This window comes from Medicago sativa, chromosome 2 (assembly GCF_051527215.1).
Source record: "Medicago sativa cultivar Bolivia chromosome 2, Bolivia_mono, whole genome shotgun sequence".
NCBI classification, from domain to species: domain Eukaryota; kingdom Viridiplantae; phylum Streptophyta; class Magnoliopsida; order Fabales; family Fabaceae; genus Medicago; species Medicago sativa.
The window spans coordinates 51,994,885-52,021,785 of NC_140750.1; the positions used below are offsets into that span (position 1 = coordinate 51,994,885).

At 33.5% G+C, this 26,901-nt stretch overlaps 3 protein-coding genes across 5 annotated transcripts; 1 reads left to right on the forward strand and 2 right to left on the reverse strand.

The window, feature by feature from the left end:
• The first annotated feature begins 277 nt into the window (after window positions 1-277).
• LOC146948760 (uncharacterized) lies at window positions 278-7,168 on the forward strand. Its single transcript, XM_085744969.1, has 22 exons — window positions 278-570; window positions 944-1,085; window positions 1,822-1,901; window positions 2,171-2,257; window positions 2,352-2,402; window positions 2,495-2,612; window positions 2,819-2,875; window positions 2,990-3,054; window positions 3,233-3,316; window positions 3,411-3,461; window positions 3,558-3,620; window positions 3,829-3,875; window positions 4,330-4,399; window positions 4,501-4,563; window positions 4,703-4,792; window positions 4,882-4,920; window positions 5,039-5,266; window positions 5,350-5,435; window positions 5,743-5,791; window positions 5,881-5,961; window positions 6,082-6,175; window positions 6,531-7,168. Exons 2-22 carry the CDS (start codon window positions 968-970, stop codon window positions 6,725-6,727), a joined length of 1,818 nt encoding a protein of 605 aa, XP_085601095.1. The 5' UTR covers window positions 278-570; window positions 944-967; the 3' UTR covers window positions 6,728-7,168.
• Window positions 7,169-9,988: 2,820 nt separating this feature from the next.
• Window positions 9,989-21,377, reverse strand: ABCD2 (ABC transporter family protein). Of its 3 annotated transcripts, none has more exons than XM_085744970.1 (10): window positions 20,970-21,377; window positions 19,992-20,226; window positions 18,366-18,433; window positions 17,314-17,640; window positions 17,038-17,202; window positions 14,851-15,079; window positions 12,792-13,030; window positions 12,399-12,705; window positions 10,774-11,033; window positions 9,989-10,450 (listed from the first exon to the last, which is right to left on the reverse strand). In XM_085744970.1, the coding sequence occupies exons 1-10, from the start codon at window positions 21,195-21,197 to the stop codon at window positions 10,274-10,276; spliced, it is 2,235 nt and encodes a 744-aa protein (XP_085601096.1). In that variant the 5' UTR covers window positions 21,198-21,377; the 3' UTR covers window positions 9,989-10,273. The 3 variants fall into 3 exon arrangements, with proteins under 3 accessions (XP_085601096.1, XP_085601098.1, XP_085601099.1); XM_085744972.1 differs by having other exon boundaries at window positions 18,366-18,447; XM_085744973.1 differs by lacking the exon at window positions 20,970-21,377 and having other exon boundaries at window positions 18,340-18,433; window positions 19,992-20,107.
• Window positions 21,378-23,256: 1,879 nt separating this feature from the next.
• LOC146948762 (seed maturation protein) lies at window positions 23,257-23,729 on the reverse strand. The gene has a single exon (XM_085744974.1). The coding sequence runs from the start codon at window positions 23,670-23,672 to the stop codon at window positions 23,436-23,438; it is 237 nt and encodes a 78-aa protein (XP_085601100.1). The 5' UTR covers window positions 23,673-23,729; the 3' UTR covers window positions 23,257-23,435.
• Between the last annotated feature and the right edge of the window lie 3,172 nt (window positions 23,730-26,901).

Here is a 26,901-nt window from a genome sequence, read left to right on the forward strand (position 1 = left end):
TTATAACGAGCTCAACAACCAACTAATCTAATAACCAATCTCAACGTTCACCAACGGAAGTACATACTGAAGCATGAAAATCTGATCCAACAATTGAGATCTAGAGAAGCACACTCATATGTCTCAAATCTTGGCCATCTGACCAATCGAGATTAATTATTATATATTATATATTGAGTGATTATAATTTATAAATATTATTATTTATATTTATTTTTAATTTAGGGGTGATGAATTTTGGTCCTTTTTAAAGTTGAAAGGTGAAGCCACATCTTCCATGCTCACCAGCCGCCTGTAAGAACAACAACAACAAGAAGAACAAGAGAAGAGAAAAGGGTGCATTTTTCACCCTTTTCCCTAACCAAAACCCTCTTCATTATCCTTCTATTACAAACAATCAAAATCCCAATTCAAAACCCTTCAAAACCATCCATTTTTTGTTTGATTTGAGCCATTATAGTGATTAATACTTTTGTTGAAGATTTTATCTATAAAGAGAGAAACCCTTTTGGAAATAGAGAGAGAAAAAAAAAATCAAGAACCATTGTAAAGACCGTCATTGTGAACAAGGTTGTTGAAAGTTTCTTCCTTTTTCTATTTTTTGTTATTTTCCTATTTTCATATGTTTTTTTCCTCTTATGATATCTATGTTAACGTCTCTTGTCACTGCCACTATATATCTATCTTATCCGAATCATATTACTTTGTGTTTTCATTTTGCATTGTGTTTTTGTTTTTTTGTACTGTTGTTGTCATCATTCTTAGTTTTATCAGAGCAACAAAAAAGGGTTTGTACTGTTTTTTCAGTATAAGTACCTAAGTGCTTGTGTTTACGACAATATATCTGTCTGTTTTTATAGTCATAGGTTGTGTTGTTTTGTTTCAAGTACTGATTTTTTGGTGTTTGTTGTGGATTTGTGTATTTTGTTTGGGACAAGTACAGTATCCAACGTAGGAGGGAGGAAAAATGAAGTATGTTTTGGTGACTGGTGGTGTTGTGAGTGGACTTGGGAAAGGAGTTACTGCTAGCAGTATTGGACTTCTTCTTCAAGCATGTGGTCTTCGAGTTACTTCTATCAAGATTGGTATTTTTCTTATTCTTCTTGTTTGGATTTGACTCACACAGCCTCTAGTAATAGAAAAGAACAAATATATACACTGATATGTACATATATACATGGTTTTAAATTGCGTTTACGTTGTGAACCTGTGTTTTGGGGTAAAATGCAGCCGATGCGGTTGTGATGTCATTGCAGAGACCTCCAAATCTTTTATGTTGCTGTTGCAATTGTGGCTGCTGGCCGCAATATAAAGCCATGTATATGTGCATATAAATCACATAGATACACACATATCTGTGTAATATATGTACTTATGTTTATGTTGTATCTATGAAGTTGCTATTTAATTGATTGGCTAAATGGATGGATAACCATCACTTGGTTACGAGAGATTTCATTTGATTGGAACTCTCGAACAATAAGGGGTTTTTCTTTGTTTGATATAAAATTGGATTTTTTTTGACTGCATAAAATTGGATTAGTTTGTTCTTATTGAGCTGAAGTGTTTGTTTTTCTCTTTGATGTTTTCTTTTCTGGTTTTGAAGATTCTTCCTCTCTTTCTGTATATTCCTATTTACTTAATATTGTTTTTCTTTTATTTTGAGATAAAAAACAGCACTTCCTATTTTGTGCTCGGTATTTCTCTTCCATCGTACAAGAAAGCAAAATATTATTTTTTATTTCATTATTGTTTTTATGTTATAATATATAAAGTATCTATCTTGTTTTAATTTTATTTAAATTTATTTATCATTTGTAGATCCCTACCTGAACACTGATGCGGGGACAATGTCTCCTTTTGAACATGGAGAAGTGTATGTCCTAGATGATGGTGGTGAGGTAAAAACATATATAAATATATTTTTCTATCCTAAGGATGCAAATTACTAGTTTATTGTTGGGATTTTGGTGCCTAGTTGATATTTACGTCATGCCATTAACCATTTTCTGAATATACTTATGTTGTTTTTTACCACTTGTTCACTCTTTTCAAATTTTGTCATTTTACTTGAAAGTACAGACAAATTTATCGTTTGTTTATTCACTTAGGCGGTTTGACTCTAATTTTTAGTTTGAAAATTTTATTCTTTCTTTTATATGTGTTGAAGGTTGACCTTGATCTTGGAAACTATGAACGTTTCTTGGACATCAAATTGACCCGCGACAATAACATCACTACTGGAAAAATTTATCAGGTGAATAAATGAACGTCCTTTACCTGTATTTATTATTTGGTTTTGACTAGCCATGCCTAACGTGTTGTTGGACTTTTATTTGAATGTCTTTTAGTCTGTTATTGAGAAGGAGAGAAGAGGAGATTATCTCGGGAAGACTGTTCAGGTCTGTTTAATCATTTTGATTTTTCTTGTTTGATGCTATTTTTAATTGATTTTGGTGCCTTGGTTTTCATTTTGTCTTTGCTTTATTTGTAGGTTGTTCCACACATAACAGATGCCATCCAAGAGTGGATAGAGCGTGTAGCACAGATTCCGGTTGATGGTAAAGAAGGGCCTGCCGATGTTTGTGTCATCGAATTGGGTGGAACTATAGGTAAGTTAATATTCTCAGCAAAAAGCTTTTTTATCAATATAGAATTTGAACTTGATTTGCAGTACTATTATAATTCCATCTTCCATTCAATTTTTCTATATTTTAAAGAAATTTAAAATGGTTTCTATTTGGTAAACAGTGAGAGGAAGTAGTAATATAGTATTTTGAAACCTTTATTTAATTAAAATGATTTTTCTTTGATGCAGGGGATATTGAGTCTATGCCTTTTATTGAAGCACTTGGCCAATTTTCTTACCGCGCAGGTAATGTTTGTCACACCGAAAAACTCTTACTAATTTACATAAGCTAATTTGGTTTTTGGTGTACTTCAGTGAATGAAACTATCTAATTTTGTATTTTACAAAAATATTTTGTAGGCCCTGGAAACTTTTGTTTGGTTCATGTCAGCCTAGTTCCTATTCTCAACGTTGTTGGCGAACAGGTATGTTGTAAAATATGTCATCAGTGTGCAATATTATTCTAATTAGAAATGATTGCGAACTAAAATTGCTTCAAGTAATGCCATAGATAGACTTAGTGGAGTTTTGTTGGTTGCATCTTTACAAGTGGTATTTTACAAGTGGTATTATCGTTCACTTATATGAAGTTTTATTCTGCAGAAAACAAAGCCAACTCAGCACAGTGTTCGTCAACTCAGAGGATTAGGTTTATTCCCCAATCTCCTTGCTTGTCGCTGTTCAAAGGTATGTCTCTTGTCCTTATTTCTCTTTTTACTGTTCTGCCGGTTCCATGTGTTGACAATTAAAGAATCTATATTTCACTTGTCTTTTTCACTAGGAACTTGACGACAATGCTAAGGCAAAACTTGCTCAATTTTGTCATGTGCCGGTAATATGACATTAATGTTTTCATCTTTGACTTCACTTATCACTAACAGCCATACAACGATACTAATAATCTTAAAACACACTTTTGTATCTGCAGTTATCAAACGTACTTACTCTCCATGATGTTCCAAATATTTGGCACATTCCTTTGCTATTGAAAGTAAGTAATTACATTGTCTTTTGAAACTCCTTTGTATGACTGGAGGAACTATATTTATGAAGTTCAATTTGTTTATTTAAGGCTTTTATTAACTGAACATTTTGTCTTTTCCTGGAAACACTTTAATTGCATGCTTTTCATTGAGTGGTTTAATTTGCGTAAGATTCTGATTTTCTTTTTCTTTTGGATTATTTTCTGTCCCAAATAGGACCAGAAGGCGCACGAGTCGATCCTGAAAGCATTAAACCTGCCAGGGTTCGTTTGACAAAACTCTTTATTTTTTGTATTGGTTTATAACTCTCTCCCGTGATTATTAATATCATACGATACATGCGAGCCGTATCTCGATACGAATTTCTATTGTGTATCTATTTCGGACATGAATCTCAATCTTTTAATTCATTCTATCAATCACCACCTAAACTTTGTGTAACCAAACCATTTTTTTCTTGTCAACTTCGTATAGATTGCCACTTTTTCATTTGATTTATGACTTGAATCTTGATTGAATTATCTTACGATTCAAGATTTAAAAAATAGATATTCTGATTCATGAGTTTAATCTCGATTTGGTAGCCATGCTCTCCCTCCCTGTTGCCATAAAAAATCCTTATACATTGAGATTTGATGTTCTCAAAACGCATTGTTAGTTATAAGACAGCAGTTAACTTAAGTTTCTTTCATTGAACTAATGGCATTTTTATTGCAGTGTTGCTACAAAGCCTAATTTGAAGGAATGGACTGTTAGGACAAAGAATTATGACAAGTGTCATGAAACCGTAAGTCTGAAACATATCATCCAAAGATTAAAAAATCAACATATCTTGAGTGTTCTAAATATCCACAAGTGTTGAACTCACAACTATTCTGTGCCTCACAGGTTAGAATTGCTATGGTGGGAAAATACACCGGTCTTTCAGATGCATATCTTTCTGTTCTTAAGGTAATTTCTCCAAAATTAGTGGTCCATAATAATTTGCATTCACTTTATGCATTCTCTGCAACTTTCATCTCTAGTACCTAATGTTGTTAAAAAGAGATGAAAGTAAACTTATTAATCTAATATTCTGTTATTTATATAGGCACTTTTGCATGCTTCTGTTGCTCACAATCGTAAACTTATTGTGGACTGGGTTCCAGCTGGGGATCTTGAAGACGTTACCTATGGCGAGGTGATTACTAATGTTTCAGTTGTACAAAAATATTAATTAATTTTTTGGTTTTCATTACGCTGATCGTCTGATGATTTATGTAACTGCAGGATCCAAATGCTTATAGAGCTGCTTGGAGTCTTTTGAAGGTTTCCTACTATTTAAACTGAATGTGTTTTCTTCAATATTTCTAAACTAATGCTATTGCTTTATTTAAATAACTGCTTCTAAGTGAAATTATTAACCGGTGTATGGACTCCGCTGCAGGGTGCAAATGGAGTTCTAGTTCCAGGTGGTTTTGGTGACAGAGGAGTGCAAGGGAAAATTCTTGCTGCTAAGTATGCTCGAGAACATAATGTTCCATATCTCGGCATTTGCTTGGGGATGCAAATTGCTGTTATTGAGTTTGCGCGATCTGTTCTCGGTCTGCATGACGCTACTAGTACAGAATTCGATCCTGAAGCCAAGACCCCGTGTGTCATATTTATGCCAGAAGTATATTCTCTTATACTACTGCACCAGTTGATGATATTGTTCCTCTGTGAACCTTGTTAAACTTGTATCTTTTTCATTGATAGGGTTCAAAGACACATATGGGCGGAACTATGCGTCTTGGTTCAAGGACAACTTACTTCCAAGTTGCTGACTGCAAATCTGCAAAATTGTAAGAATTAAGAACTCAAGCTTTATTACACACGTATAGGTTTCCTGTCACCTTGTTAATGAAGGGCCTAATTGGATTGAATTAGTCTATTGACATAAGCAATTGTGAGATTGTCTGGGGGAGCTTATATAAACAATTTGCAACACTTCCTTAAGATTTTTTTTCCATAAGCTTTCTAGGATAGCTTATAGCTTATAAAAAATAGTATGATTTTATTATATCTTTTGTTATAGAAATAGTTTATACATAAGCACTTAGTTTTATCCAAACATGACCTTAATATATTTTATTTTGGAATTTTTGATAGGTATGGTAATGCAAGCTCTGTTGATGAGCGACATCGGCATAGATATGAGGTAATTTGTGTTTTTATGCTGAAACTTTCTTTACGAGTAAAGATGCAATGGGGGTCACACTAACAACAACTTTTATGCTGTATGTACAGGTTAATCCTGACATGGTATCTCAGCTAGAGAGTGCTGGTCTATCTTTTGTTGGTAAAGATGAAACCGGGAGTCGCATGGAGGTGTGTATTTATTTACATGAAAATGCAGTTGCACTGATCTTAAGATTTGCGCAATAATGATATTAATAGTAGTAGTAGTAATAATAATATTAATAATAATAATTATGGTTATGAATGCAGATTGTTGAACTGCCTAGCCATCCATTTTTTATTGGCGTTCAGTTTCACCCGGAGTTCAAGTCCAGACCAGGGAAACCTTCTCCCCTCTTCTCAGGTATTTTCTCTACAAATTCACCAGTCATCTTTTACTATTCAAAATCATTTCTTGGTGTTGTCATGTTAAAGTAATAACAAAATGTCACGTCAAAGTAATTATTTTATTGTCCATCAAATTTGTCATTCTGGTTCCTGTTGGCGCTATTTACTTGACTATCATTGATGAACCCTTTATTTTAGGGTATAACAATGATTCTGCATTACAGACATGGTTAAGAATTAAAACCAGTTCCCTTCCACATTCATTCTTGATTATCACTGCAAATGGTTCTATGACATTTTCTAGTCATCTTAGTTTGATTGAATGATCACCAAGTTATACACTAAATCTATTTGCATTTTTGATAAAACAGGATTAATAGAAGCAGCTTGCGAGCCGAAGAGGCCAGTGCTGAGTAACGGCCACGCCAAGTTAACTATTGGAATATATAATGGACACTCGCCAATCCTGAAAGCACACCAAAATGGAAACGGCTTCATATCATCCAATGGATCCTTAAACGGCGTGTTTACCAATGGCAATGGAGTGTATGTGGATGGTAGTTGTTAGCCATCCAAGGTTTCCGTCTTTGAATAATGATGGCATAAACTATATCCAACGACATTATGGTTTGTCCTCGGTCGGTGCACTGTACAGTTAGTGAGTGGATAGGTCTTTTTAGCTAGGGGCTTGTCTTTCATCATGAAACCAAAATTTTTGAGTCTAACAAGCTTTTATTGTTTCCTAATATGGTTGTGCTGTGGTGTGGCAATTGCAGCCACCATTGATTTCACTTTTTTGGGTCAAATACTTGGCCAAAACTACACTCACTTGATTGATGATCATGCCAAATATTTGGGCTTTGGTGGCTTTTTTCTTGCTATTTTAGGGTTTTTTGTTCCAAGCATACATGTTGAAGGTGTAAAATTACTTTCAACCAAGTGTCTTGTTTTGAGTGGCCATTAATGTAAACTCTTGTGAACATTGCAGTTGAATTTTGTTTGGGGGTAACTGCTTTTATCTTTCTTGATTTTGTATTTAAATTATCAGATGAAGTGTTAGACCACAATAATTGTGTTGGTTCTCTTTACCTTAAAAGATTTTGCCTGTAAGTTTTTTCTAAGAAACAAAGGACAGTGAAGGAAGAATATAGATGTACTTCTTTTGCTTGTAATTCAATCCATTTATTAGAATGTATTATCTGCTTCATTTTATTTGCGACAAGTCTTGAAATAATTATGTTGACAAAAATGTCTATATTACATTTTGTCAAAAAAAAAAAAAAAACTGTCTATATTAAATGAAAACCTGGTAGTGGAATTAATTAATATTGAGAAGATTGAGATATCAACAAATAAGCATATTGTTTTAAAATACTCTCTCCATCCCTAAATATAAGACTATTTACAAAAAATGTTTTGTCTCTAAACATAAGACCAATCGTTTTGAAAAATGAAAAATCAACATTGAATGCATTTATACATAAAGGGTAATTTACTAATAGTTACACGCATTTTAGACAAATTTATTACTCACAATTTTTTTAATACCCGTAATATTTGTAAAATACTCCTATATTAAAGGACGGAGGAAGTATTATATTACAAGTTTCTAGACCTTAATCAAGATTGAATTGCTCCCACCATTTCTTTCTATTTTTGATGTTTCAGTATTAGTGTTGGTGTTGCAAATTTTTACATACAAAATAAAAATGTGTTTTTTTAGCATTATTCTACTTTATAAGTATATATAAATAGAAAAATAATCAAACTCTTTCTTTTTAAATGTAGTATGTAGCTGTCTTTATTTCCATCAGTTCAATTATATCCCCCATTTGCTTGAAGTGAATAATTGCCAATTGGCAAGTCAGATTGATCCTGTCTAGGAAACAAAGGGTCCATACAAGTGATAATTGAACAAAATTCAGAAAAACTTGTCTGAAGTATATGTAACAAAGGGTCCATACCATTGATAATTCCCATTTGTTTTCCAAATGTTGCCAAATCATCCCTCATGTCCTAATGTTGAGCCCGACTGTTAAGGGATTCCTCAACATGAATGAGACTGCTTCAATGAATATCATGACTGACATTAAGATTATCATATAGAATAACTATAACATGTGTACCAAACAATTGACATATGCAAATGGTGTACCCCACAAGACCCAACATAGTTCAGAAAAGGTGGATAATTTATAATCATTTTTTATTTGGAAAAATCTTAAATGTGAAAAATATTTATTCAAAATTAATAATATTTCTTTGTCATTAAAGATTATTCCATTTTCAAAGTTGATAATGTAAGAATGGACAGCAAGAGTAATCTTTCTTTAGTATTGTGCAGTTTTGTACTCTTTTTTATTCAAAATAAATATTTATTTTTTAGATTTACTGAGTAATTGATTTAACTGATTTATGTTAATTTAACTGATTTATTTTTTGATTCATGATATTCAATAATTGTTTATTTTTTTCTTTAGTATTGTGTAGTTTTGTACTCTTTTTTATACAAAATAAATATTATGAATGTCCTAATGGTTCATTTGAATGTTAAATATTTTTTTTTTTTGCAAATGTAATAGTGAAAAGTTACTCATACCTTTTAGTATTATCAAACTCCTCCACTCATCACTATATATACTTACAAATATAACCTCTTTACGGGTACAAATGTAACTTATTAAGCTTGTGTACGTGAGAAATAAAACGAAAGTGGATTAATTTGACTAACATTATATTATTCGGTCAAATCATTTTTTTAACATCATCATCCAATCAACTAATATAAAAAAGGAACATTATTAAGTCACGACCATCACAAATTTTATAGAGAATCTTTGACATAAACCACAAGTACATGATGAGAGTTATCATGTTATAGTATGACAACTAAGCCTTATTTTCCATGCATTTTCTCTATCTTTTCTTCATCAACCAATCAAAGAGTAAAGAAGATAGGGACTAAGTTGTCTCGGTTTATTTTTTTTCTGTGGCTTAGTTATTTTTATTTTTTTCTCAGAAACTAAATTGGGTCTCAAAATTTTCTTGGGATCAAAATCAATCTTTACTCTTTTTTCAAATTTTTTATACTTGAATGTTGGTAGTAGAAAAATAGCTTGCGTTTTTAAGCAAGTTAAGAACAAGTTTAAAATCCAAAACAATGTTCTTCATTGTTTTGAATTCCAAATTCCGAAATGTGTTGAGAGTTAGGGAAATGCTTATTTTTTGTATGACTTTATCCATGTTTCAGCGATGGACAGACATGTCAATTGCATTAGAGGGAACAGGGTGTCGATGGCTGCCTCTGCTAGGCAGGAGCGTCAGATGCAGCTCAAGCCGAAAGAGAGGAACCATTTGTGCCACATCAAGAAGTGTATTAGGTAGAGATAGAGCAGGAGGAGACACAGCCACATCAGGCACTGGAGTTTTTATTTTTCATATTTGCGGTTAAAATGGGGACTTGATTGAAGTCGGTTCAATATGAGCTACATATTTTTTGTTGTCTTAATCAAACTGGTATCAATTAAGTCACTAACATCTACTATCAAGAGATGACGTGTGTGAGTCCCGTAAGTGTAGCTCAGTTGGTAGCTACCAGGGACAATGTTTGCAGGGGCCGGGGTTCGAACCCCGGATTCCCCACTTCTCCACACTTTAAAAGTGTGTGATCTAGCCACTAGGCTATTGAACCAAAAAAAAAAAAAGAGATGACGTGTGTGATGTTTGAAGTTTTAAACATTGTTCAAGTACTATTCCACGATAGACCACTCATGAATGTGGTGCATATTAGAATTTCTCCTATAATGCATACTATCAATAAATATGACAATAATTTACAGCTCAGTGCATTTAAATTGGATGAACAAAATTAACACACGAAACTCTCTTTAGATCATCGGTTCAATTTTATTGTGAAAAGAACAGCAAGCCTAAATTTATAAAAAGCATTCTTCTATGGGTGTTTCTATGGATCTGTATATAAAAATTAAATGTTATAACAATAACAAGTTTCCTGGAAAAATCTATATGATGACATCCGTACTCCGAAATATTATGGTTCAATGAATTTGAAACATAGATGTCAATACCAAAACCCTGCAACAATCATACATTTCTAAACTTTTAAAGAGGATTCGCGTCTAGTGGGTTCGATGTGCCAATTTGGCTGTTCATTGTTTGAATCGGTTGAAGATATGCGTAGGATTCTGTCGTGGAAGTTGGATAAGGTTGACCGATGGCCAACACTAATGTATGTTATGCCCGCTGCTGCAATCTTTTCGTACAAATAAACCTGCAACACAAAAAGCATAAGAAACCGAATCATTCCCACATGAAGCGATATATAATCATGATATTAATTAATCTTTTTTACTCTTATGGATCCTTTTACAATAACGCTCAACTTTTGTCTGTTCGGATTTTGTTGATTTTAATTTATTGACAACTTCTCTGTCAAAAGTTCTCTCTAAATCATTTTAATTAAATCAAGAATTTAAGTGCATATGGTGTCTATAATAGAAGGAATGTAAATGAATGGTAAATTTACTGAACAAGAACTTCAATATTCATATCACATTCACAAATCTGTCAAATTAACTTGGAGTTCAAGAATACCTCATTGGCTTCATCAAGTGCACTTGTCGATTCATCCAGTAGAGCTAGTTGAGGTTTTGAAAGCAAAAGACGAGCAAATGCTAGACGTTGCTGTTCTCCCAGAGAGAGAACACTAGACCATTCATGTGTTGAATCCAACCCGAACCGAGGTAATATGTAGCCAAGACGGACATCCTCTAAGATCTTTATCAGCTCATCTGTTTTTGGCTTCATAAGTTCACTATTCATATCATCCGAGTTTGACAAGAAAGGAAGCACATCTGCACAACAATTTTCAGTCAATCAGGAAATTATACACATCATTCCTGCTAACATACTAATAACATCAACGGAAAAATGAATTTTTTATTTAATCGGATAACATAATAGTTTTTCTTTGACTTATTTATATGATTAATTCAGCACTTCAATGATGATTTGGCAAGACAATATTCTTAGGAATGATGGATAATACTTGATAAGAACATATTGCAACCTAGAGGTTAATGTTCCTGAGAATTATCTTGATTTTATTTGTTCCTGTCAGGAATGAAATACAGTAATCCTGATTTATTTAAACTTAAGTTAGTTAACTGAAACTTATTAACCAGGTCTGATAAACACAGTACACTGAATTGGAAGGGAACATCTTTGCAAGATTCTGTATGGATATATCTCCATTTCATTTATCTCAATTACAGTTATTCAAAAAGGTGTGTTTTTCTTTGATGAAGATTTTCGGCTTAGTTAACTATTAGATTAACTTTGTGTACAGAGAGTTTACCAAAAATATATCAATAGTTTTCTTTGCTTCAATGCTCATTATAGTTGCATCTTCAAAAGAACGCAGCCAATAATACCTCTTAAATAATAATCATATCTACTTTTTTATCAGATTATTTTCCCCCTAATGTCCGATAGTTTTAAAAACTCCCACCAAAATTACGATATAATTTCTGGTATTCTTGCAAGAAAAAAATACTTCCTCTTAGAATTTGGGTTGAGCTTAACTCAACCCTACAAAACTGACTAGTAAGGTGAGAATAGTCCAAGCTATATAGGCACTACTTATCCCCCCTCACAATCAGTATACTGGTGGCACTGGGTGCTGCAGTGAGCACAACTCAAATGCCGCAATGGCGGACCGCCATTAAGGCGGAACTCCAACACACTCAGGTCCAATGGAGCTGGACCATTGAGAATGCAGGCAACCCAACAACGGATTTAAGATACGCTCAGATACCATCTTTTAATTTGAGCTAACTCAACCCCACAAAACTGATTTGTAAGGCAAGGACTGCTCAAACTTTAGAAACACTAGTTAGGCCATATCTCTATGCGATGTGACTTGTGAGGCTAAACTAGCCCCACACACCCAACAGAATGATGGTGTTGGAGGCTGCAATGAAGGTAACCCAAATGCCACAGTAAGGCGGAACTTCCATCGCTTCCTTGTCATTGAGCATCTCATCTCCTATGTCAGACCTAAAATTTCTCTATTGCTGTAGTCTCGGGCAATCGTATTAAAGCAAATAAGTTGTCGACATACATGGCAGAACAAATAATAAAAAAAGGTATGGAGTCTACAAAAGAATTAAAAATAATATATTTAATTGCGTGGGGAAAAGGAACTAGAAATCACATACTTTTTTGTTTATCACTATCTGATGTTGGAACGACATCATCACCCCAAGTTGGATAAAGTAATTGTTGACGAAGAGTACCCAAAACCATGTACGGCTTTTGAGGTAGGAAAAAGATTCCGGAATTTCTGCTGATGGATTTCCCACGATCTTCAGATATATCACGAGGAGTATTCACATCTGAACTAATGGATTTCTCAGCGTCTTCCCCGCCTTTTACATAGTATATGATCTTTCCGGTTCCAGTTCTCCATAGACCAGCCATAACTCTTAATAAAGATGTTTTGCCACTTCCACTTGGTCCTGTTATCTGTTAAATTGGTTATATTTGGAAATGCATAAGTACAGTCCTACAGTTTTTATATGTTTCCAGCTAGGGGGAAGTTGATGTCTTACTAGTAAATTATCGTTTGCCTTGATTGTCAATGATAAGTCTGTAATAAGTGTAGAATCACTTGGTGTCTTCAGAATCAAACTATCTATCTCCAGTAAGGTTTCATGTTTCTCTTGTGGAGTCAATCCATTGGATTCCAATGCAGATGAACTTGTAAAGTCTTTGTACATAATATCTATGCCTTCCAAAGAATCCGAGAGAGATTTAGAGTTGCTTCTATCCAAAATATCATCAAACTCACCTGCATATATATATTAAAAATATGTTACCAATCTCATAGAAATGGACTAAAAATAGTATGAACAGATCGATTTTCATTGAAAAAGTATCCCTGATCAGTATGAATGTGCTACAGTACAAGAGGCCACCAATGATACAATGGAACTCTTTCAAGTCTCAAACTCTCAGGTATACATTTCAAAATACCTAGTTCTTTTCCTATTTCTTTATATATACTATTCCCTCCATTTCAAATTAATTGAATATTTAAAGAGATAAAAAAATTCAGAATAACTTGCATTTATTGTTTCAATGTAGCATTAATCTTCTTCTCCCAAATTTGCCCTCAAATGTGCATCACTTCCAAGTCCCTATATTCCTTTGTCTAATACGCGAATACAATTTAGTAAAATTGTTCTGCTCATGATGTAATTTACTCCTCCGCCCCTTATTATAAGACCCACTTTTGAGATTTCCTTTTTTTTTTTATAAAACTTTAGAGATTTCCTTGCCCCTTGATGAAAGACCTTTTCAAAATTTCACATGTGTTAATGATTTCTTTTACAAAGATGCCCCTATTTAATTTACCATTGGGAAACATAAATTCTAATTCTCTCTTATGATTTCAATAATTGTAAGGGTAATTATGTAAAACTAACATATTTTTGACAAATTAAGGCTACATAACTACTCTTCTTAGTATCCGTTAATTTTGTAAGTGGGTCTTATAAATAACGGACGGAGTGAGTATTATTTTTCTTAATCCTTGTGAAAAAACCTTAACCTACAAATAATAATTTGAATTGGATAGAGTATCTACTTTTCTAACTAACGAACTAATCAACTGTCAATACCATCGTAACATAATTCATGAAAAAGGCAGAGAACCGCGTACCGATTCGCGAGTACCGAATTCGGGTACTTCAGCGTATTGGGTACGCATGAATTCACGTGGAATTCGTAAAAACTGCCGAACCACACCTTCCAACGAAGGAATAACGGTCATTGGTTGAAAAAAATGTTTGAACAATAAAAATAAATAAATAAATGGTGAATTGGATAAATACACTGCTAGCTATTTATTTATTTATTGCTACACAAGCTGCGTGTCCTCAAATCCATACAGTTCTCAATCCATTTGCTTGGTTTTATAGACAGTTTTCTTATACAGTTCTCTTAAATCTTCCGATGTGGGACTTAGCCTTTTCTCTCATTCAACAGCTTTGTGCATTTATGCTATTAGCTGCCTGTCAACTTTGATGTTTTGATGTTCTTTTTTTTCTTTTTGATGTGTGGATCATTTTTAACATTGGTATTGCGAACCGAAGCTCTTTACCCCTATACGTACCGAATTTTTCACATGTCACGTGCCGCGAACCTGTACCGCGTACCAACACAAATGCGAATTATGTGACTATGGTCAATACAGTTTTCAACTTACTACGTCTGTTCTAACTAAGTGTTAACATTTGGGCCAACTATCTAACACTTGATACAAAAATTTCAGTAACATTCTTAATTTTTTTATGATGCAATCTTGTCTCCTAGGAATTTGACTATGTCCGCACGTAATGGCCAATGCATATATAGAAGGGAAATTTTGGGAGGACAGTATATAAAGAAAAGGACAGTACAGTTATCTCACAAATAACCTCTTAATAGTTTGTAATATCTTATTTTCTTTTTCTGAGATTTATTAGTGTATATGAGAACTAAACCGCAAACAACTGAAACAATCTTAAACTCTTTTCTACAGAGTGTAACTTCATCCACATGTGCACATATCTTAAAGAAATTTTAACGCAACAGGAAAGATGAGATAAGGGAAAAAGAATGCTGTACCTAACCGATTAATGACAGCAGAAAAAGCACTTATAGCTTGAAACTGGTACACAATGAGAGAAAAGTCACCAAGGATGTGATTAAAAGCAGAGACTGACTGATTGATGACACCAAACTCGATTTTTCCAGAGAAATACATGGGAGCAACAACAGCAGCAGGAAGAACTTGAATGACATAGCGGTAACCATTGGTGAAGAACTCCAGATTTCTAGAAGAAATCAGCAATTGCTGTAAAGAAAGGAATTATAAGTTAAAATATTCATCATTGTGTTAACATTAGGTAGATGATGAAACTCCATTGTTTAACTTAAGAAAAAAGTGATTGATAATGCAACAAGGTGACATTTGGCAATGAAATAACACTTATGCATATATTTCAAATGAAATGAAATATTCTGTCAACTATCTATACATTGAAGTCAAGAACTCAAAATAATTCATATTGATTCAGTTTTTCAGTCATGAAAAATATAACATACAAATCAGCATTACATTATGTGCTGCTTACTTTCTGCTGATTAAACAAAACTTATAAGTTTATGAAGGAGACATCTACAGTGTTGCTATTTATTACTAAAGGAATCATGCAAGAAAAGCAAGAGTGATAATGTGTCAAGCCTTATAAGGACTACTTTGGCCATATCTTTGGTTGATATGGACGGATCCAGAAATTTCAATTGGTGGGGGCAAGATTTTATAACGATTCTTTTTTTTTTTAATAAAAAAACACATCAATGTATGATTGATAAAAACAAGGGTTTTTCTAACCTGTGCAACTTTGCACAGCTTAAGATGTAGTTAATACACTTTATTCCTGTCTCTCTCCTATTGACCTTTTTTTACTTTTCTCTGTCATATTAATCAGCCTTAAATTTTTATACCATCATCATCACAAGCACAAGTCTATCATCACCAATTACTATCACCACCGTAACAATCATCGCTGCATCCACAAACACCGCACTAGCAAGCTCCGGCAATGTTGAATCCGGCAACCGAAATCTCCACAAATCTCTAACTGATGAAACGAATTCCCACGATTCACTACCCCTTACCATGATCTTTGTCACGCCGCCGGGTTGGATCTACACTGTGTGATTCCTCATCTCTCCGGTTCCCTCCGTCTCTGCCACAAAATGGAAAACATTCACGTGCCTCCTCCACCACCGCATCGGCGTCTAATGGAAATGAAAGTTCTAACACGCGACTGAAAACGTGTGGGAGACACTTTTACTTTGAGGATCATTTAGTCCTTTGTTGGTGGTGTTCTCAATCAGAATCATCACAGTCCACATAGGCTTAATCGAAAATAAGGATTAAAGAAATGTGTTTAAAGTCTGCCACCACCCATAACTAACACCACCAACAAAGTTTTTTTTTTTTTCTTCGATTGAGAATCATAAACAACTATTCCTCATCTTCTTGTTTTCTTTCAACCCATTTCTTCTTTCTATTTTTTGGAGGAAAATAAAATCTATCTATATCATCCATTTTCAAGAAATAGGGTAATTAAGATGACAGAGAAAAGGCTAGAAAAGTTAAAAGAGAGAGAAAAAGAGTGCATTAATTACATCTTAAGTTGTGCAACTTTGCACAGGTTAGGAAAACCCTAAAAATAATAACACAATTATTACAAAGCAAAAATTTAGACCAAGAAAGTTATGCTCTTTTATATCTAAATAAATTAAAGATGTCTAGATATCTATGAATTATAGTTCTCTACGTGTATTTATATACTAAAGTTATTATATGATATTTTTTTTCATTTTCAACACTATCAAACACATTTCTTGTATTGTATGTATGTGACCAACTAATCATTGAATAATATGTATGTGACCAACTAATCATTGAACAATTTATCTCTCATACCATTGTAAATGTAACTATCACAAATAAAATTTTCAATATTTTTTTGGGTCAATACTTAATTTTTATAGAACAAAAATAAAACTATTGAATACTTTACAACAAACAAATTAAGTGAGTGGGGGCACTTGCCCCAAATATAATGTACATAGATCCGTGTATGGATAATATGGGATCTTAACGCACCCCTTCAAGTCCAGCACAAAGAAGGTGCTGAGGCGACAATGAAGGCAGCCAAAGTACCCGCAAAAAAGGAAGAAAGAGTTTCCAACAACAGTTTTAAAAGAAAAAAGCAAATAAAAGAATAAAAATCTTACAGTTAGATTTTCGAAAGCACTTTTGAACCGCTGCAGAAGAAGTTGCATCTCACTCTCTTCACCACCATAGAAAGCAATTGACTCAGCATTTTCCCGAACCCGTACAAGTCCATAACGAAAGTCTGCTTCCTTTTTCTCTTGCAAGAAATTTAGAGTCACCAGCCCCTGTCATTTTCACCATTTCCAGTAAATGTAAACAAAACTATTTAAAGGTCCTCTTATAAATGTTTGCCTCAATTTAAAACCATCACTAGAAAAAGAAAAATAGACTATTACCTTTCCGAGGAAAACACTGATAGCTGTACCACCAATAGAGTATATGAGAAGAACAACAAAGAGTGGAGGATATATTCCATACAAGATGTTACTGAATGAGATCAAGTCTATGGCAGCATTAAAGAGTGCCAAAGAGAAAGAAAGGGCTGTTCCGGTGAAAGAACTTAGATCATCAACAATTCGCTGGTCTGGATTATCAATAATTGACTGTGATTGAATTTTATAGAACGTCTGATCCTTCAAGTAGCGATCCATGTAATACCTCGTCATCCAAGACCTCCATCTCAATGAAAGAGTTTCTCTTGCATAGTCTCTCAATACAAAAAACTGGAATACAATGATGAATAAGGTTAGAAACATAGGCAGAGGCTTGGAATAAGGTACGACAACCTAAAAATAGCAGAGGCATTCATAGAGCTTGTATACAGTCAATCTAGAAAAGTTTGGAAAAAAGAAAAAGACACAGAACATCAGCATAATTCTTTAACAAACCCAGATATACTTGTCGATAGCTTCTCCAAAAATAACTAAGCTATTAATTAAGAACTTTATTAAGATTGGTAATGAACAATAGTTACATACATCTCTTGCGTTACTTTTGATTTTTATCTGGGTTAAAGTCTTCATGTACTCAGTATTAGGAGTTATTGACCAGGGTTCAAGCCCTAGCAAAGGAGAAAATACTAACATATCGACTAATATACTAACATTTGCCTATCAAAAACTAATGGAGGAATTCGTTTATTTCAAGATCAATTACAGATTTGGAAGAAATGTAGACACAGTTAAGAAATGGAAACAATTCTTAAAGATCAAAGGAGGAAGAATAATTATGATGTCTAACTTTCCCTACAAATATGATGTCTAAGTCATTATATGACAGATAAAACCTCAAAACATGACAAGGTGTGACTATTAAAGTCAAATATAGCTCCAAAAAATTATGATGTCTAAGTCCAATTAGGCTGCATCAGATGACAAAGTTTATCATTTTAAGAACTAAAGCAAAGTCTAGCAGAGCTATACCTAATAAAGTGCAGCAATGTGCTCACCGGGATTCCTCCAGCAAAGCCACCCAAGTAGTAAAGTAGCTGCTTTGTAAATTGCTCTTGATCCTTGTCTTGCATTAATAAACTTAAACAAGTTCAGTTGATTGTTTCCACTTCATACTAGAGTAAATAACTTATTAAACAAAAACAACAAAACAGAGAAACTCGTAGAAGCAAACTATGTAAAGCCCAAATAGATAATAAATTGGAGATAGAGGAATGCTAGCATCATACTATTTTAAACACTCTTTAGCACACTTTCTATAGTTAGTTCATTCTCTAAACAATTATACTTTTTTTAAATAGGAAAATGCTGGTTGTTAGCAGTCAGGGTTTGAACTCTAAACCTCGTTCTTAAACTATTTTGGGTGTCCAAGCTTAACCACTTGAGCTACATGTTGAAAATCAGGAATTTGCAATTGACAACAAAAAAAAAAAAAAAAATACCAGTACCGACACACACTCTCAATACGTCTTTTTCTATCATATATACATTATTTTTGCTGCATTTTTTCTCTTGGCTAACAATACTGTTTCTTTTTCATGTATAACTTTCAGTGCATCGTACAACATTATTTACCTTTTGCCTCTAGCTACTCATTTTTTCCTTATAGTCATTTTAAATGTTCCATCATATCAATGGATACAATTATACCCCTCCTAAGGGAATATATACCATGAAATGTTGTCTACAAATTGTTCATGAAGTGAATGAATCATGGATTGCTAAAGAGTATTTAGCATGCTCTAAGTTGTAGATAAATATGTATTCAAAGTAAAGATGTTACTCCCATTGTGTTGATGGACCAACGATGGTTTAATATCAACCCTAGCTATATTGCAGTTGTATTATCATTATGCAATTCTTGTTATTTCTTACATAATTACCATATTTTTATCTCAAATGTATATAAAAAATAAAATAAAAACAGTTCATATCTCATTTATTTATTGTTATTTGGACATATATTATTTTACCTTACAAATAAGACGAGAAGACTTTGCTTTGGTTATATGTTATTTACTAATTATACATTTGAAACGGGAAGGTTTGGAAATCAAGTGTTTATTATGCCTTCTATATATCCTCAACAAATAACTCACTTTACTCTAACAGATAGGTGGAGACGTGGAATATGTTGTTTAAAAGGGTTTGTGATGACATGACAACAAATTGTTCTATTATTGCACATATAAGCAATTTTTCACGTTCATCTTATTATGAGACTTTAGACTTATTTTGACATTTATCTTACTCTATCTATACCTTTTCTTCTACACAATATAAATTACCTTCAGTAATATCGGATTACGTGCATACTTATTAATCAATGTCAACCTATGTTTCTTATTCTTATCATCAATTCTATAGGTTATGAACAACTATACTCCATGTGTAATTAGTAGTTATTTTTTTCTTAAACTATCCACAAACTAAATATTTAAGATATGTGCGCAACGCACGGGCTTATATCTAGTAGTAATATATATTAATGAGTGTGTTTAATTTAAGAGAGTATTAGTATTCTCATCAAAGATAACACAAAGCAATAATGTAAATAAGTACTAGCATTTGCCTTTAATAAAAATAAAAATAATAATGTACATAGGTACAGCACAAAAACTTACTGGCAAGTGCATTATAGAAATCTCTTCCTAGAAAACTGAAACCAACACTAATTCCAGTAGTAGCCAAAGTGAGAGCAAAAACACCAGCAAGCTGCAATCTTGCTTGAACCTTATCATCAGAACTCCAATAAGGTGCTGCCACTTTCCAAAACCTTCTAAAAAGTGTCTGAAGATCAGGATTCTCACCCTGCACTTCCACCACACCATCACTGGTTTCTCCCACTATCTCATCTTTCTGCACACGCCAACAGATCAAAAGTTTCAAACTTTATAACATAAACAATGACCCATCAACCAAATCTTCAACAAAATCAGCCTATGAAACACCCGCACAAATAGAGATATCAAATGAGTTGGTCTAGCCCAACTAGGACCAATGGGCCAACACGTATAAATGGGTTGGATAGGATCGATCCGATAGCTACATTGGCTACAAAAATTGAGCATGGCACAATGAGCCATGCGGTCTGATGGGCCAGACCGCCCCGATTGCTACAGACACATACACGTGAACACCAGTCGTAACTTAAGAAAATGACAAAATTCAAAGTAATCACATATGTTGGTGTCGTATCAGACACAGACACTCTGACATATGTCAACACCGGACGCAACACCATATTGTCAGACAGACACAGACACCGGACACAACATCACATCTGTCACAGACGACACAATACAGCTTCAATCAAAACTATATACTACCTCCGTCCCGGTATAATTGACCTACTTTGGTTTTTCACACAGATTAAGAAAAGTGTATAAATAAAGGGGAAAGTGGAATATACTGTATTGGGAATGATAAAAGTAGTATTATTTAGTGTTATATTGTATTGGGAATGATGAAAGTTGTATTGAAAATTGAAATGAGTCAGTTTTTTTGGGACACTTTTTTTTAGAAAATGGGTCAGTTATTCCGGGACGGAGGGAGTAAGTGCTAAAGAGAAATCAACGGTAAAAGCAAGAACAAAAGAAAACCTTATCTGGGTCAGTTGGCAGTGGAGACTGTCCTGATTCAGAGACACATTTGTTCAAATTCTTCCTCCTGAAAGGCCTTCCAATGGAAAGGGGCATAATCGGCAGTTGTGAAAATGGTGTGTGCAAAGTGAAACCTTGATGAAGTTGCACATGGCTATTGAATGAAGGGTTTAGTTTATATGAAATGATGAAAAGTGGTTGTGATATTTGTTGAGTCAGCAAAATCATTTTTTATAAACAAAAAGAATTAATTAATATTTTCTGGGTATTATTCTTAATTTGTCTTAAACAATAAAACATGTAACGTTAATGTTTGGTTTGGCTTTGTTTTTGTGGAACCAAAGATATAGGCAACACTATCGTACCTTGTGGTTATGGAGTGTGTGTGCAGTGTGAGTGAGTGAGTGAAGAGGAAAAAATTGGGAGGTGAAGTGATTATTGCCGAATTATCTGTAACGTGGGATTTTGTGTGATCCATATGTTGCCACGCAAAGAATGTTAAGCCTCCATACAGCCACTTCATGATTGTTACAAGTTAAATGATGCATCGAAATGAACACATACAACAAAGGTACTAACATGTCGACTTCGATAAAATTTAAAAAATATAGTATACTTAAATGTAATTATGTTTATTGATGTAAAATATGGTATACTTCAATGTAATTATGTATATCGATGTTAGACGTCGATACATATTGAACGTCTCAAATTCTTTTTTGATATGAAATGTCATTGTTTCAAACTTAATAAATTACTACTAATTCTTGTTTGCTTTCACTTTTATTTTGTTTGTTATGTAATATTTTTAATTTTAATAAAAATAAATCCAAAATGCTTACTCTCCCATTTAAACACCAAAGTATTTCATTTTTACACATACAAATCACACCACATACATATTATTGCTTCCCATTTGATTTAATTTTGGGTCATGCTAAACAATATTCTAGAGATATTGGGATTATAATCCATAAATATAATTTTGTTCACCTACAATGATAGCACTCACATCTCACATCATCCTTCTGAAACATAGTTAAATACGGTAAAAAATACCTTACCTAACATATAATCATTGATCACCCGAGATTGTAGATAGTGCATAGTGACTTTCATTCACATACATTACAAAGTAAATATTAATGGTCCCACCTCTCTTAACTATAGACTAGAAATTTTGATTTGATTTCTAAAAAACAAAAATGTTATGTCAAACTTTTCTTCCTAGCCAAAAAATAAGGGAATTGAAAAAGTTTGTGGAATTGAAATGGCATCACAAGATTCAAATTTTCATGTGGATTGTTACTCATGAGATATTTGTAACGAATTATCGCAAAAGTAGATAGAGAAGTGGAACATCCCCTTTGTGTCCAACTTGTGGAAATAGAGATGAATCAATCATTCATGCTCTGAGAGATTGTGTACAATTAACCCGTGTTTGACTTAGGTTAGTAGTTTCCTAATCATATTACTAATTTCTTTTCTGTAAATCGCAGGGATTGGATCTTTGACAATCTCAACAACAAAAAGATAGAAGCACACAAGATTGAGTGACAAACTATATTTATAGTAGCATGTTGGCACTTGTGGATGTGGAGGAATAAGAACATATTTAAAGAGTTTCATCGTCCTTTCGATTCATTGATGTGATTTTCAAGTTGCAAACAAATACACATGACTAGATGTCCTCAACACACTGACACTATTTTCATTGGTTGAAAGAGACTACATGAGGGTCGGGTTAAACTCAACAATAACACCGTGCATAAACGCTCGGTTAGTCTTTCGGGATGTGGCGGATTTCTCAATGATAGCAATGGAAATTGTTTGAAGAGTTATACTCGTAAGATACGATGATGCAACACGCTACATGCAGAGATGTAGGACATGTATATTTGTTTGCATATGGCTCAAAGACATGGAATCACACGCCTACAAGTGGAGAGGGACTCCAAAGTTTTAGTTAACATGGTAACTGAAAAATGTAACATCAACGGAAATATTCCTACCTTAATTTAGCGCATTCGTGATCTAAAAAACATGAGTTGGCAAGTTCAAACCAACCATACTTGACGTGAAGGAAACAGATCGACAGATTGGCTAACAAATTTTAATCTATCTTTGATTTAAATGTTATTGAGACTCTTCCTAAAGAGCTTCGGTGTCTCCTTTTTTATGAGATTTATCGCTCCCGCATGCCTCAAAATATTTATTTAATCACTTACATTTTTTTCCCTGGAGCTCTGCCCACTTATTTTACCCAAAAAATATTTTAAGAACTTGGTACATCATCAACCACAATTTATTCCTTTTTATTCCACAAAATCTTGAGCAGATACATGATTAGAAATACACATTACTGTCCCATTCACAATTTCTTAAGAACAAAACAAAAGTAAGTGGCTGAATCTTGAAGAAGCACCATGCATGCATAACAGTTAATTTTATATATACATTGGTAGCCTAGCCAGTGCCAGTGACACCAAGGTCTTGCTTATTCTCATCTTTTCCAGCACCAAAGACAGGACCACCTTTTCCAGCAGGATCATGGACCTTCTCCTGCAGCTTATCAACTTGAATGCCACCTTGATCTTCCTTTGAAAGCAAATCAGTTTTTGTACGATTCTCTCCTCCTTCTATTGATTCATATGTTGTTGCTGTCTTTGACTCTTTTGGTTGTGCTCCTTGTGCCCCCGACATCCTTCACCTTTTGTTCTTTCACTCTTTTATGTTGTTATTTATTAATTTGTACGTACAAACACAAGCTTTACATTATACCATACCTATATTTATATATTAGTAGGATTTAAAGGCAGTGTGACCTACAAAAACAACCCACGTACGTGTTATGTTAGCAAGCCTTGGATCTACACGTGTGTCATGACTTTGCCAAATGTCACTTTTGTTTACTTTTTCTGCCACGTTTTTGTTTTACATACAGATAAGATATTTATGGTAACATCTCACTACTTCAATGGTTCAAACTTGACCGTGTGACTGGACTATGATAACAAGTTAGTTATTCATGATTTTCTCACCTTCTATGAAAGTTTTTTACCATCCGAGAAATTTGAACCATGTACAGGTTAAGGACATTGATTTTTAGGATCTCGGTTTTTTTTGCTTGTACCACAAGGAAAAAAAAGTTAATTATCATACTATCACCTATTCATTGTCTTTTTCTTGTGTTAACCCTTTGATTCTTTGGAAAAACGATGGTTAGATTCATTAACCACTTGACCCAATTATTTGGTTATGTTTTTTTTCTATGAAGTACCATGTTTTTGGAACAACGGTGAGAGAAATCGCTGTTTGGCATGGCGATTTCTTACAGGGAAATGTTTTTTCTTTTTAGCACCTTCCCCCCCCCCCCCCCCCCCCCCCCCCCCCCCCCCCCCTCCCCTTCTTTTTTTAATTAATTAGGTATATAAATTAACGAAAAATGGAAAATGAAATAGGACACATATATATAATTACATTATTTAGACATTTTGGCACATTATATATTAATAGACGAAATTGATATTTAACAACAAATTATATTCATAGTAAAGACTAAATCCTTTTGATTTTGTCCATCCTTCCAGCAAAGACTATATTTCTCTTTGAGTGTCTACTACACTCTATTTGATCCATTTCAGTTTGAATATGAGTAGGTTGTGGACGAGCTTTTGGATTCCTCCATATGGTTGAATTGTGGCACAATCCAATTCTTTGTATTTTGGCCGGTAGGAAGATGAGCTAGTTGGAACTCCTCTTTGTAAGTGTTGAAAACATGTTATGTAATGGGAAGACACATACATCATGAAGTCATGATGAATTTTTGAACAAACAACTATGACATGTGAATAAGAGTAACGTAATGCCTGAAATTCACCACAATCACACTATTGTTTCTCAAGGTATATCATAAATGTCTATGTTGGTCGGCCGCTTGGTGAGTGAACCAACTCCTATACATCGTAAATACTTTGTCCATATTTATGAATGTAGACTTGATGAGTGTTTAATATTGATCGTTCTTTGACAATATCCATGACTTTATCTAAGTAAATCTTACCATATACCATCGTTGATTGAACCCCTCTCTCTTTACGAAAAGTTTGGTAGACCAATAAATTTCTTTAAAAATAAAAATAAAAACTAACAAATTATACTTTTACTTTAAGTTAATTAAACAATTAAACATATTGGGCCTTTGCCATTTTTAAGTCCACCATTAAATATAAAAATGTTCATTGCTATCGTCTTCTTTTAGTTTAGGAGTGTCGGTCCTCATGAGCTTAGTTCAGTTGGTTGGAACAATGCATAAAAAATGCAAGGTCTGAGATTCAAACCCTGGCCACCACCAAAAAAAAAAGGTTAGGAGCGTCGAATTAAAGAAAAAACAATTTTATTTAAGTCATAGATGTATCAGACATTGACGCTTATAGGACATTGCGATATGCCTAATTATAAGGTGTTCGTGCTTCATAGTCCCTAACCCAGAAAAGGGGATTGCACTGTAACAACATTAACGGTGGAGCACGAGAATGGAAGCCCAAGTCAAAAAATCAATTCTCTTTGCTTTATATTTTAGAAATTTCCAACGGTTCTTTGTTTTAAGTATACTTTTTAATGTTTTTTCTCCTCTTTGAATTTCGACTTCTAGAATTTCAGTTAGGATTGAAAGAGTAAAATTGACAGATTAGGATCTTTTGTTTATAATAGAGAATTGATTGTGGTAAGAAGTCAGAAGCTACAAGAGTAACTTTGCTTAGTAGTATTGATTTGAGAATCAATTTTACATATGAAGAACCAAACATCATTTTAACCATTAAAATCACGTTAAACATGTACAAAAGTGCTTTTGGTCCTCTTAGTGTGGAACCAAACACCTGCATAATCCTAAACTAAATAATACTTAAAATCATAAAACAAAGATGAAGAGTACATAGCACTAAATCCCCTAAAAAAAGATTCATATAATAATATGAGAGTGTCTTCTTATACTACAATGAAAAAGGAAACTAAACATGAGTAGCGTGACTTTGTGATTGAAGCTGTGTAGAGGACATTGTAGAAGATCGAGAATAACCATGTACAACAACAAAGTCTCAAAAGATGCAGCAAAATTTATTACAAAAGAGAGGGAAAGTAGTAACATAGGTGGGTCAATCTTGGTGAGTGTCATAAATATGGAAGTAAATATTTGGGAATCTTACTTAAATGACTAGAACTAGTGTTTTTGCCCGTGCGATGCACGGGTGGAAAACGGTCGACATTTGACTGCACCCCGTCCACATTCTACATGACACATGATCACAAATATAATATTACGTGTATTATAGCCGACGACAGGCCATCTACCGAATATTCTTGCATCAATTCTCCTATTGCAAACATGTAATCCAACGATAATTTTTCTCTTACAACAGATTAACTTTTTTTTAATGACCTTTTTCCCTCATTATCCAAGTGTAATGAACAATAAAATCAACAAAAGCCTAGATGGTAGGAGACACCAAAAGTATTTGACCTATTGACCAACGACCTTGAATAGTAACAATAACGGTAACAGTAATGGTAACTGACACTTTACAAAATTTATTTTATAAATACTTCATCTTCATTCATAATTTTCACATCATTCTCAGAATATTTATCAATACTTTCAAAATGACTAAATGTTTTTTTTATTTGCATCAATCTACCTGTCATTGTTTTGTTCCTCATTAGTATCATCAATATTGAAGAATTAAGAATATGTTACGTAAGAATAATTATATTTAATGTTTTCTCATTCTGAAGCTTAGCTTAGATTATTACCATTTGATATGATAGAGACATAACTTAAATCGTTGTCATGGTTTTTGAAATTGTTGTTATTGAATAAGATGATATTTTTATGTTTGGTATTCATGATAAATTTTTTGTGTCAAAGTGGGAT